The sequence below is a fragment of the Takifugu flavidus genome, chromosome 15, assembly GCF_003711565.1.
Source record: "Takifugu flavidus isolate HTHZ2018 chromosome 15, ASM371156v2, whole genome shotgun sequence".
Taxonomy (NCBI): Eukaryota; Metazoa; Chordata; class Actinopteri; order Tetraodontiformes; family Tetraodontidae; genus Takifugu; species Takifugu flavidus.
The window spans coordinates 14836208-14848679 of NC_079534.1; the positions used below are offsets into that span (position 1 = coordinate 14836208).

Sequence of the window (12472 nt, forward strand, 5' to 3'; positions counted from 1 at the left end):
GAGGAAGTGAGGAAAGGAGGGAGGGAGGGAGGAAGTGAGGGAGGAGGGGGGAGGGAGGAGCGAGAGAGAGGGAGAGCAAGGGAGGAAGTGAGGAAGGAAAGGAGGGAGGGAGGGAGGAAGTGAGGGAGGGAGGGAGGAGCGAGAGAGAGGGAGAGCAAGGGAGGGAGGAAGTGAGGAAAGGAAAGGAGGGAGGGAGGGAGAGAGGGAGGGAGGGAGAGAGGGAGAGCAAGGGAGGGAGGAAGGGAGGAAAGGAGGGAGGAGAGCGAGAGAGAGGGAGAGCAAGGGAGGGAGGAAGTGAGGAAAGGAGGGAGGGAGGGAGGGAGTGAGGAAGTGAGGAAAGGAGGGAGGAGGGAGGGAGGGAGGAAGTGAGGGAGGGAGAGAGGGAGGGAGGGAGTGAGAGAGAGGGAGAGCAAGGGAGGGAGGAAGTGAGGGAGGGAGGGAGAGAGGGAGAGAGGAGCCATCCATCCATCTATCTATTATCCACCCTCATGCTATATATATACATATACATACATATACAGTATATATATATATATACAGTATATATATATATATATATACTGTATGTTCTCCTCAGGTCGGCTGAAAGCAGCTTTATTCTTATTCAGCTGTATTTTCACTCCCTCAGATTCATAACTGGGCTCTTTAGTTATTGTTTAGTGCTCTTAAGCACCTGATTTCCTTCCTTCCTTCCGTCCTTCCTTCCTTCCTTCCTTCCTTTATTCCTTCATCCCTTCCTTCCTCCTTCCTTCCTTCATCCCTTCCTTCCTTCCTTCCTTCTTCCTTCCTTCCTTCCTTCCTCCTTCCTTCCTTCATCCCTTCCTTCCTTCTTCCTTCCTTCTTCCTTCCTTCCTTCCTTCCTTCCTTCCTTCCTTCCGTCCTCCGTGACCACCTCACCTCTTGTTGCTTCCAGAGGACTCCAGCAGCGCCGAGTCTTTGCTGTTGCCGTTGGAGCTGCTCACCGACTCGTGTCGTTGCTCTCGTTGCATGGCTGTCGTTGCCGTGGCTCTCGTTGCCGTGCGATTCGGTTCCGCTGCCACTGGAACCCGCTGCTCTTCATCTCCACTTCGTCTTCTGTGAGCGCCCGGGAGCGCCCGGTCTTACGGTGGGTGTGGGGCGACGCAGGGGGGGTCCTGGCCGCTGCTGTCGCTGCCCTCCGACTGGAGGCCCAGGTGGGGCCCAGCTTGGCTGTAGCCGCCCATGTGGTGCAGCGGGCCCACGGCGCTGCGGCCGGACCCCCCACGAGGCAACGCGCTGCAGGAGGTGGCCCCTCTGCACCCCGAGGCCTCCCCTTCATCCTCCAGGACTGTGAAGAGAAACGGCTTGGAGTCTGAATGTTCTGACATGAGGAGAGGTGCTGCCCTGAGCTGGTCCAGGTCCGTTCAGAAGAGGAAACCACAGTTACCCCATGTTCTAACGGGGGGCGGTGCAGGTGAAGCAGGTGGATCTGGAGAGAAAAGAACAGATTGGTGTGGTTGTATGGCACACACACACACACACACACACACACACGCACACACACACACACACACACACACACACACACACACTCAGACAGATGCCATTTTGAGAGGTCAGATTGTTCAGACCGACGGTCCTCAAAGGCCAGAGCGTCTGTCGCTGCAGGGCTTGACCTCTGACCTCTGAAGAGCCCTGCTGGTGCCCCTCTGATGTAGCCTGTAAATGCTACCTGCTGCAGACACCGTGGCCTTTCAGAACATTGGGTCGCCACCATGTGAGCCCCCAACCGTTTCAAAGCCCCGTCCACCCTGGGAATCATGGGATTGGGTTCTGTTCATGGCGGGGGGGGACAGCCGCGGGTCGCCGGCCTGGTTTCCGGACGTTTGTCTCGCTGCGCTCTGCCAAAGTGCAGCCCTCAAAGAATGACAGGCATAAACCGACGGCCGATCATTCCTGGGAACGATCTGGTCTTTGGGTTCAGGCACGTGCAGGATAACCCTAACGCTAACCCTAACCTAACCCTAACCCGAACCCTAACCTAACCCTACCTAACCCTAACCCTAACCCTAACCTAACCCTAACCTAACCCTAACCTAACCCTAACCCTAACCCTAACCTAACCCTAACCTAACCAGGAAGTAGAACCAACCGGAGGAACCTGCACCATGTGTGAAGAACCTGTGCTGACAGGCTAACCCTGCTCAGGCGACTCACGCAGACGCTGCGTCAGCCTGGAATCACCCGGGGTTGTTTAACCACGACGTGGTGACGCAGCAGGCTTCTCTAAACAGCGTTGCCATGACCTCACCCCACCCGCACCCTCACGTAGGTAATAAAACGTTCCAGCGTGGCGGCGCCCTGAGCTTAACTGCCCTGCTCTGACGTCAGCAGCGTTCTTTTATGGGCCGTCTGTGTCACTGTGCCAAACCAACCGAGTAAAGAACGTGACCCGAATGGCGCCGTTGTCAGGGTGCCAGGGACTAGGGATGCAGCCTGCAGACACTGGCGGGTTTCCTAGGGGCTTATTATTGTTTACATTTGATAATACCCGGAGCAGATGTTCCCAAATTAGGATCAAAAGCCTTTTGTGATCAAAGCTCATCAGTCAAACTCGTCCCTGACGCAGCAGCAGCAGCACAGCGGTGAAGCCCCAGCGGCGCTGTGACCACGCCACCCTCACTCCATGTTTACGGTCGGTCTCCATGGAGACGCGCAGCCCGTCAGAGGCTGAGCTCATCCGGAGCCGCGCTTCCGTCGCCGTCGGGTTTCTCCTCTTTAGTTTGTGGGAAGGTTTCAAACTCCGGCACAAAAAGACAGCCTGTTACCAGGGCACCGCCGTAGTCATGGCGACGTTTCGGTGTTTCGGATCTGGACCCAATTAAGTTCAACAAAAGGTTTGAAGCTGCGCAGAGGCTCGTTGCTGTTAATCCCCAGGAAAGGACGACCCGCGTGAAGTCTGCTGGACTTTCCAGAGTCCTCCCAAAATTCCGGCTTCCAGGTGCGCGCACAGCACGACCGTGCTCGTTTCCTGACCCCCGTCTTCATCATCGCGTCACCAGGGCAGCACCTGTCAGGACAGGCTGAGCTGGGCTCCACGTTGTTGGAGGACGGGAATCATGACACCAATGACGCAGTTCAGGTCCGCGGGATCGCGACGCCACCACATGTGGAGCGTCCAAAAATCCCAAACTCGTATCTTGTAGATGCGTCATTATTTGGCACCACGTGGTTAAATGTGTGAGCGTAAAGTGACTGACATCCTCATTTAGACACCAGTCAACTTTGAAATGTGTCGTTACCCATTTCTGACGCGTCTCTCGCCACAAAAGCTGCAACAAACACGCGCTTAAATCTGCGTCTCCGCGGGTGACAAAGATCCCGCTGGAGATCTGGTCGCTGCGCAGCCACTCGGGCCATGTGCCGCCGCAGCGCGCTCTTTATGTAAGGCTCGCGACGGACTCCTCATGTGACTCCGAGGCTCCGGAGCGCCTCTGACATCTCCCTCAGCCCCGATGCGTCGCCGCACGGTTCGAGAAAGAAAAACGCTCATTACGTAACACGAACTTCTACGAGGCGCAAGTTGGACAAGGGAAGGTTCTCCAACAGGACAGGTTAGGGTTCGGTTCCGGGCAGTGACCTCTAATCACCAGGCTGGACCCTCGCATTGACAGTTATGCAACTTTGACTTCATCACTTTGACGCTTCACTTTGACAAACATCGTCATGGAACAGTACCTGCGCTGCCCTCTGAGCACACGCGCACCGTGCGTAAAGAAAGTGAAAGTGCACCAACCTGACAGGACCTCGATCCCTTTCCAGGCCAGATCTCGGGGGAAGAGTGTAGTTTCGGAGTGTTTGGTACGGCTGGGTCCAAACTACGAGCACCGGCACCGACACACGCCTTCCTTCTCCGTGCAGGGCGTCAGACACCGGCTCTCTCCGCGTCCCCAGCTCTGCCTGTGACCTTATTCCAAACTCCTCCCTTAGCTCCGCCCCTCGCCTCACGTCCATTGGTCAATAGATACGTCCATCACAAATGCTAACCAATAGGTGCATTGTGCTTCGGGGAAAAGGGTGACGACACAGCCGCTCGGCCCTGTGATTGGTCGCTGCTGTTGTCAGTCCCTTTACATAAGGTTGACGCCGCTTTCACGTGGAAACCACGTTCACGGCCGGCGTGTAAGACGGGAGAGCAAATCAGTAGGAGGCAGCCGCCGGTGAATGAGCCCGTGCGGATGGTTGGTTAACAGCGGCTCAGTGAGTGAGCCCGACCGCTGTTATCTAAACGGTTATACAAGCTGAGGGAAATGTGATGGAGCCCGAATAAACGTGGATTTGTGAGGGGTCGTACGTCTAATTAGGTCCTTATTTGTGGCGAATATCACAGGCGCACTGAAGGACAAACAGGTTTTACGGATAAAAATGAATAAAGAGGGGGAAAAAATAAAAAATAACGGAGAAAAGTCCAGAAAAGTCCTGATTTTATTTAAACTCTGACTGAACGTGACATTTCTTCCGAATAAGACTGTGAAACATTTCTGCACGGATGTAAAAACCTTCATAAATATGAAATAAATGTCCATAGAAATGTGTTTGTATGTTAGACAAAAACTGTAAAATACAATTCATTTGAAATAATGCATGTATTAATGACGTATCAGCTTACTCCTACTGGGGAGAGAAGCACGCGCGCACACACGCGCGCGCGCACACACAACAGATCCTAGAATTAAATGTGGAACCATCTCAGCCACGATGCTGCCAGCAACAGTCAACGATATTGTCCAACTATTAGAACCGTGTGTGGACAGAACCGAACCGTTCTGCAGGTCCTCTGGGGCCGGTATCGGGGATGACCTGATATTCATCTCGCCTTTAACCACCTCCAATCCCCAGTAAACAACGCGCTTTTTAACACATTTCACGTCGACCTGTATTCACCATCGCTGAGTTGGTGCGACGCGGCTTCGCCATCTGCTCGGCTTGAATAATTTTATCCTCCCGATTATTTATATCGACATAAAGTGACGTTTTGTAGCTTCCTACGGCCCAACTCGGAGGCCATTTTCCTGAGGTCCTCAGCAGTATATGGGGCTGCAGATGGAAGGGGGTCTGTGGCAGAAGGGAGGCAGCAGCAGATGGTGCAGAGCTAGCATGTCTTGGTGCTGCTGCCTGGTGCCTCTGTGTCACGCCGACCGGTGCCAAGGTGCACGGCCAGCATGAGCGGTCCCGGCGGGGCGCCCAACACCATGTTTACGTCCATGATATCTGCCGCGTGCAACACCTACTGGGTCGATCTGCATAAAGATAGGCAGATATAAATATCCTGGGTATAAATACCCACAGTCTGTGGTTATGTTGTTCCATGGCAACATTTGCTGATCAATGACCCACTAAATACTCCACCCAGACAGAGAACAGCCCCCTCATGCTGGGAAACCTCCCACAGCCACAGTAAATCAGCTCTCAGAAGCCCTGGTGGGGCGGCTGCAAGAGGAAAGGGGAAAACGTTCATTTTCAGCAGGTGTTCCAGGTGTTCCAGGTGTTCCAGGCCCTTGGCTTTGATCTCTGGAACCTTGTCACCTGCGCTTCCTCGACCCGTTTTCAACATTTCCTGGAATCCGTTCAGAACTTCTCGACTTCTTTCGCTAAAAGCAGCCAAACAGACGGCGGCTGTCACATGACCTCCAGCCCTGTCACATGACCTCCCGCCCTGTCACATGACCTCCAGCCCTGTCACATGACCTCCAGCCCTGCAGCGGTCAGGATGGAACGAGGCTCGTCTTTGCTTCCACGCCGCTGCGACCGTCACTGTCCTAAATAATATTCATGAGGATTATTTTTGGCCCACAAACACAAAGATGCAACTGAGCGTTTGTGTGCGACTCCGGTGTGAAAACGCCTCCAGGGAATGTGGAATGTTCCTGGCGGCGTGCCGGTAGAGAGACCATGTAAAGGACGCCGGAGGTGCGTCTTCGTCACAGAAGTCTGATCACATGTTTCACCACCACCAGGAAAACAAGAGAAAGAAAAGAGTCGGCAGGTGGAGGTGGAATCTGGTGGCTGAGCCACTGGAGCGGCTTCAGCCGCTGACCCTAACGACCTTAGAGCACATCCACCCAGACACACCTGAAGGTCACCGGATTGTTGAGGGTCGCCTCCATTCATTCGATTTCTGCATTTTCCTGCTCCAACGTGACTGTTTTGTCTGTCCACACCAGTCTTTGATTCTGTGAAGGACCTGAGTGTGTGTGTGTGTGTGTGTGTGTGTGTGTGTGTGTGTGTGTGTGTGTGTGTAGCGACCCCCCCTCTCTGACGGCTCTGATAAAGATCTGGGTCCATGTGCATGTGACGGGCCTCCTTTGATGACTCTTCAGCTCATCTAGTAACAGAGTTCCCACATCTGTACTGTGGAATCATGGGTAAAACCCCTTTTTACTGTCATCTTAGCTTCCTACTTTTCTGCATCTTGTGGGTGTGAACCCCTCCACTCCGGAATGATTGGCCTTTTGTGGGGCTTCTATATTGCCTTCTTGGGTAACGAGTCCACTAGCGCTCCAGTTGGGGGGGGTGAAGAATTCTCCATATTTGGCTTTTCCTCGTTTTGGCCGCGTCCACCAAACTGACGAGCAGACAGAAGCAGCTCCGGCTCCTCCGCCTGAAGTGGGCGTTCGCGCATCACGGTCGACAAAGACGCGTTTCCTGCATCACAGCCCGTCACGCGGAAGTGATTCAGCTGCCCCCCCCTTCATGGATGAGGAGGGGATCACCCTGGCACCCACGCCTGCTGGCTGGATCTATCTTTTTATCCTGTCAGCAACTCACTGTAGCTGGTGTAGGAGGTGTCCTGGGTGGCCCGTTGGCCGGGCCCGGTGGGAGCAAGAGGGGCCTCACTTGCATGGTGGTCTGAATTGGGCTGGGCTGGGCTGGCCCCCCCGTTGCCCCCCCCGGGAGAACACACTCCCTCCCACACGCCGTTTGTCAGGGACATGGGGACAGATGTCTCTACTCACGCCTCTCTCACCTCACAGGTATTTTCTCCCTCGCCTCCAGAGCCAGCCCGCGCCACCAGCCGAAGCAGCTGAGCCCGACTGAAGAGGTTCTGGCGCTGGGATGGACAGCAGCTCGCTTCTGTGCAGCAGGCAGAACATCTGGCTCCTTGGGGGACAGCCTGGAATACACAAAATCAGCATCTCTGTGTTCATTTGACATTTATCGTCTGGTCCTGATCAAAGTCCAGAGTTCTGGTCAGATGCACCGCTTCGGTTCTGCGATGGCCCAGATATGAGCCTCAGTGCTGGACCCTCGCAGCCAAATTATTAATTATTATACAAAAGATGCTGAATCATGGCCAGTCTGCCATGATTCAGCATGATTTGGACCTCTAGTTATATGAAATTAGGATCTTTGTCCACAGTATCGTATTTAGTTTCAAGCAAAATCTTTTAAGAATCAGTTTGTTGCCGTTTCAGGCTTCGTCACCGCTGGAACTGAAAGGGTTCCGATCCATTTGGATCCACAGGTGCAGTAAAAGGGATCGATGAAGGTTTCCATCGTTGTTCTTTGATGGGATCTTGTGTTGGGCGTGAAGAGACCAGCCAGTTTAGGACGGACCCCTGATGTACCGACATGTTTAAATACACCCGTTAGGATCACTGTGTGTTATATGAGCAGGACCTTTGGACAGAACAAGAACCTTTGTTCATCAAAGAACAAACTCCGATTTAAAACTACCGGAGTCGCAACCAGTCGTGAAAGTGAGGATGTGTCGCCACCTGCAGGACAAAACCAGCAGAACACAAATGTAGGGAAATAAAACCATTTTATTTACTTTGATATGAAGAAAAACAGAGAATACGATTTTTCAGAAGTACGTTGTGACCACAGGGGTGATGCCATGAATGAGCAACGTTGGACCCAGGTCTCGACTCAACAGGTCCATGTGCTGCAAGTAGGCGGGGTAACGCCGGGTGTCTGCCGGTGGGCGTGGCAAATACAGGAAACGCACCGCAGGCTGCGGCGCGCCGTGTGTGCGGATGAGCGCGTTGACCGCACAGATGTATTCCTCAGTCAGCTGGTTGCTCGGGAACGGCGGCGTGCCGTCCTGGCGTCCGCCCTCGGCGCCGCCCCTCTCGGCTCCTCCCTGCCGTTGCCAGTGCAGCGTGACCACCTGGTCCCACGCCACGGTTTGCACCTGGGCCGAGATCCGGAGCTCCTTCAGCATCGCGCGCAGCTTCGCCTCCTCTTCCACCTTCAGGCTGCAGCCGGCCTCCACGCACAGAAAGAGGCGGAGCCTCGCCTGGCTCCAGGAGCGCGTCTCGCAGAGGACGCTGGCCAGCTGCAGCAGGAAGAGCGAGCACACGTCCACGTAACCACGCGGGTCCGGCCGGAGGAGATTCAGGGGCCACAAGTCTATGAAGGGTGCCGTCGCACAACGGCGACCCCCGACCTTCCGCCCCGCCCCCAAAACCTCCTCTCGGCTGAACTGATGAAAGTAACGGGCCAGGATTATGTTCTTCCCCATTTTTAAAGCGTCGGCGATCACCGACACGTATTCCTCCTCCTGCAGATCTTTGGACTCGCCGGCCACTCGCACCACAGGGAACGTGGGGGGGCGCTGCTCCTGGTCAGTGGCGGGACTCAGAGAAACGGAGTCACGGGCGGCGCAGATGATCAGCTTCCCTTCGAGCTGGTCCTGAGGGGCACAGTCGTCGTAAAATCCCAAGACTAGAGTGTTGGGCCTCATTGACCCAAAGCCTGTGACAAAAAGGAGGTTCTGAACTCCCCGTCTGACCGAATCGGCCAGCGTGAGATTCACAAAAGCCTTGATGTTGAGATGATCCACCAGAGACAACCAGGAGTCATGGCTGCTCTGCAGAGGGTCAGAGGGCATCCCATCTGCACAGAACAAGCCCAAACAGAGACGTTCCTGTGATGTCACGTTTGGAGGAAGCCCGCCCCTCTAGTGCCACCCTTCTTACCCAGTAAACCCAGCGTTACGTGTCCCAGGACATAAAGGCCGCTCTTCTTCAGGTCATTGATGAAAGCCATCAGACCGGTGCAGCTGCGAGGATTTGCCACCATCAGCAACACCTGGAGCCTCCAGAACTTGACGTGATCCTTGCGTATGTCCAGCATCAGAAGGTACTTGCGTACCTAAGGAGAGCCACAGCTTAAGTGATTATTGCTGCAAATCTAATTGGTTCCAACGTGCGTACCTGATGGAAGATGAGGGCCTGGCTGATGTAGCCCCAGTTGCTGATGGGACCGAGGTACTGGATCAGCAACAAGAGCAGCAGCATAAACACTATACTGACAAAGGCGTAAATGGCGTTGACCAGGAACATCATGACCAGGCAACCTAGAATGCCCAGGGCGCAGGTGTGCCACGTGAAGCAACGGAACGATGGTCTGAGATTTTAAAAGGGAAAATGGTACTTAAAATAAAGAAAGGAAAGGTTTAGTCTCAATCACAACATGTCAGGTACCTGAAGTTCGGCGCAGAAGCCCATTCCAGAGCCAGACAGGCCAGATTGACAGCAGCATACACCAACAGGAAAAAGATGGTCACCACACTGGCGATGGTGTTCAATTTACCGGCGAACAGCACCGCCTGGTGGAGACACACGGTACTGCCCTTATGCGCCACATTTATTAATGGAAGTGTGTAAAAACCGTCCGCAGATGCGTCACATTGAGCAACAAAAGATGACTGTAGTTTTGATTCCTCAACTCTGGGCAACTCTAAACATCTTCAATGACATTGGTCAAGGAATTCTGAAAAAAAAAAGCGTGACGCCAAGTGTAATGTCACTGCAGGGTCCCTCAGCTCCTACCTCATGCTACCGAGGAACAGGTCAAGCCAGAACTTAAGCCGACACGCCAGTGAACTGTCACCGGTCCGTACAACGAGCCGTCCTACCTGTGCAAGCATCCAGGAGATCAGCACGGACGCCCACGGGTTTCCACCACGAGAAGTCCTCCTGGCCAGATCCAGGAGACCATCTACATAAAATCAAAAACACACTTTTCACACGGGTCATTTCTCCTTTCTGCAGATGGTCAAAAATGCTGACTCAGCACGATCGTCTGTAAAAACTGTTTAAATGAACATTAGATTAAACCAGAAAAACCTAAATCAAGCACAGTTAATTAATTCATCTCTGACAGTAGAAAAGGTCCAGGGGACCATGGCTGCAGGACCCACCGAACAGGTTGTCTTTGGACAGCGCAAAGAGGATCCTGGAGGCTCCGATCAGGTTACTCATGGCAGCGGAGATGCTGGAGGAGTAAATGCCAACGTTCACCAGCGGCGGCCACACGTTGATGTCTCCCAGGAAGCTGTAGTCCCTTTGGAGGAGCTGACTGGCAACAGAAACAAGGTTCGAAACAGAGCGGCGCCGTTACAAGGCTGCAGCACTCTGACTCCAGCGTGTGTGCGTGCGTGTCTAACCGGTCACATGACCACGCCGCCAGCAGAGCCAGCAGATTGTACGCGATGAACGTTATAATGACGGCGGCCATCGTGCCCCTGGGGATGGAGTAGCTGGGGTTCTCCAGGTCACCTAAGAGCACACGTTAGCTTCATACGTTCCATCATGTGTTCACGCTAAAGCTTTTAAGAGGTTCCAGGAGATAAAAGGCTGTAGAACATCTGTAGAACGTCTGACCCGACATGTTGGAGCCCGCCATGATTCCGGTGCAGCCGTTGAACATGACAGCAAAGACTGTGGCGAAGCTCATGAGGGCACCGGTGGTGTAGTCCACCGTGTAGCTGGCTGCAAGAAGAAACCCGATGAAAGGAGTGGGAATAATCCCAGCCAGCGTCGGGACGTGGTGCCACTCACGCATCAGGTTGCCCTCCAGGGTCAGGAGCCGAAAGCCGGAATAGTTGGCGGTTCCGTGGCCGGTTCCGTGGCCGGTGCCGTGGCCGGTGCCGTTCCAAACGGAGCTCTCTGGCAACGTCACCTCGAGCGGCGCCACCACGAAGAAACTCACAAAGACGGAAACCAGGACTGTGGTGACGATGATGAAGACAATGAAGGTGGCTTTGGCGTAGATGTGAGCGCCCACCTGGAGGGACAAGGCCGTTCAACTCACAACCACTGTGACCCCCCCCCCCCACCACACACACACAAATTTGGGTGTGTTGTTCATCATCAAAGTCATTTGAATGTGATCTGACCAGACAGACAATGAAGCAGAGGAAGAGCAGGGTGGTGCCGTAGAGCAGAGACCACCAGTATCCTGTAGGAAACACCTGATGGGCACCAGCAGCACCTGAGGGGCAGCAGAACCGCCAGAATTCAGAGAAAAGCACAACAGAACCGGGGTGATCAGGGTGGCCCCACCCAGCGTGATCTTACCTACGCGCACGCCAAAATCCGACACCACGGCTTCCACCACCCCCAGAATGTAGAGAGCACTGCTGCACACGTTGGCCAGGAAGAACATGATCCCAATGCTGCCGCCGAACTCCGGACCCAGGGCCCGGCTGATCATGTCTGGAGACCTGGGCTGAGGAGACACACCTAGACCCACGTGGCGAGGACCCAGAGGAGCCCGGAGGAGCCCGGAGGCCGGGTTCAGGACCGGACATGATCCATACAACTGGGATGGAAAGGATACAGTAGGCCCCCCCAGCATCTAGAGCCCCGTTGGTGGAGATGGCACAGATGGAGAGCACGGTCATGGTGATGATGAAGTAAGCCACGAGGAACATGGCGGCGGACTGGTAGAGACCCGCCTGGCCAACCACGAATCCTGCACATTTGTGTGTTCTTTCATTAAAAAGGGTCAAATTCAGGCAGAAAACGCAACACTCATTTTTAATGGGGGGGTAAAAACACGCGTCTTCGTTGTAGGACTCCTCCACTCACCCACTCGGAGGAAGACAACCACGCTGAACATGGACAGTAACGTGGGGATGACCACGCCGACCAACGCGCCGAGTTTCCGCGCGTGTTTGTCCTCGTGCGCGCGTCCTCGGCGCTGCCGCGGCGGGGGCGCATCCGCGGGCTCCGGCCCGGGGCCCGAGGTGAGGCGGTAATGCAGGAGAGGAGCCTTCTCCGACATGGCGAAGAGGAAGGAGACCCCGACGCGCCGCACCGACTCACCTGCTCCAGGTAACGCGGGTCTACGGAGTCTTAACGGCACCGCCACGTCACTTCCGGCGACATGTGCGACAAATTGCAGCAGAGCGCGACATCGTCCTGGAACAATGCGCTTAGAAAAAAACGACCTTTTCAAACGGAAACACGAGGGCAGCATTTAGGACATGGTCTGAACGTTGAGCTGGAACCCCGAGAGTAAAATTATGCCAAATATTGGCATCAATGTGTAAGAAAACCACACATTTAGCGTCTCTGAGGGGGGGGGGGGGGTCGGGGCAGTCCAGAATATTCCAGTGTGTTCAGTGTGTGTGTGTGGTGTGTGTGTGTGTGTGTGTGTGTGTGTGGGGGGGGGGGGGGCACAGTTAGGGACCAAAGCTGAGCTGTGGGACCGCGGCGCT

General features: G+C 54.5%; 2 protein-coding genes across 2 annotated transcripts in view; both read right to left on the bottom strand.

Moving 5' to 3' along the window:
• Positions 1 to 3993, bottom strand: part of per2 (period circadian clock 2) — a 17080-nt gene extending 13087 nt beyond the window's left edge. Inside the window, 5 exon segments of the mRNA XM_057057922.1 lie at positions 898 to 981; positions 983 to 1038; positions 1040 to 1129; positions 1131 to 1447; positions 3755 to 3993. Coding sequence (XP_056913902.1) covers positions 898 to 981; positions 983 to 1038; positions 1040 to 1129; positions 1131 to 1346 — 446 coding nt within the window. The 5' untranslated portion in view covers positions 1347 to 1447; positions 3755 to 3993.
• A 3773-nt stretch (positions 3994 to 7766) lies between these two features.
• Positions 7767 to 12122, bottom strand: LOC130539528 (solute carrier family 12 member 9-like). Its single transcript, XM_057057936.1, has 13 exons — positions 11841 to 12122; positions 11590 to 11724; positions 11328 to 11465; positions 11147 to 11241; positions 10809 to 11034; positions 10632 to 10739; positions 10415 to 10526; positions 10169 to 10326; positions 9884 to 9966; positions 9450 to 9574; positions 9180 to 9372; positions 8943 to 9117; positions 7767 to 8859 (listed from the first exon to the last, which is right to left on the bottom strand). Exons 1-13 carry the CDS (start codon positions 12034 to 12036, stop codon positions 7826 to 7828), a joined length of 2778 nt encoding a protein of 925 aa, XP_056913916.1. The 5' UTR covers positions 12037 to 12122; the 3' UTR covers positions 7767 to 7825.
• Between the last annotated feature and the right edge of the window lie 350 nt (positions 12123 to 12472).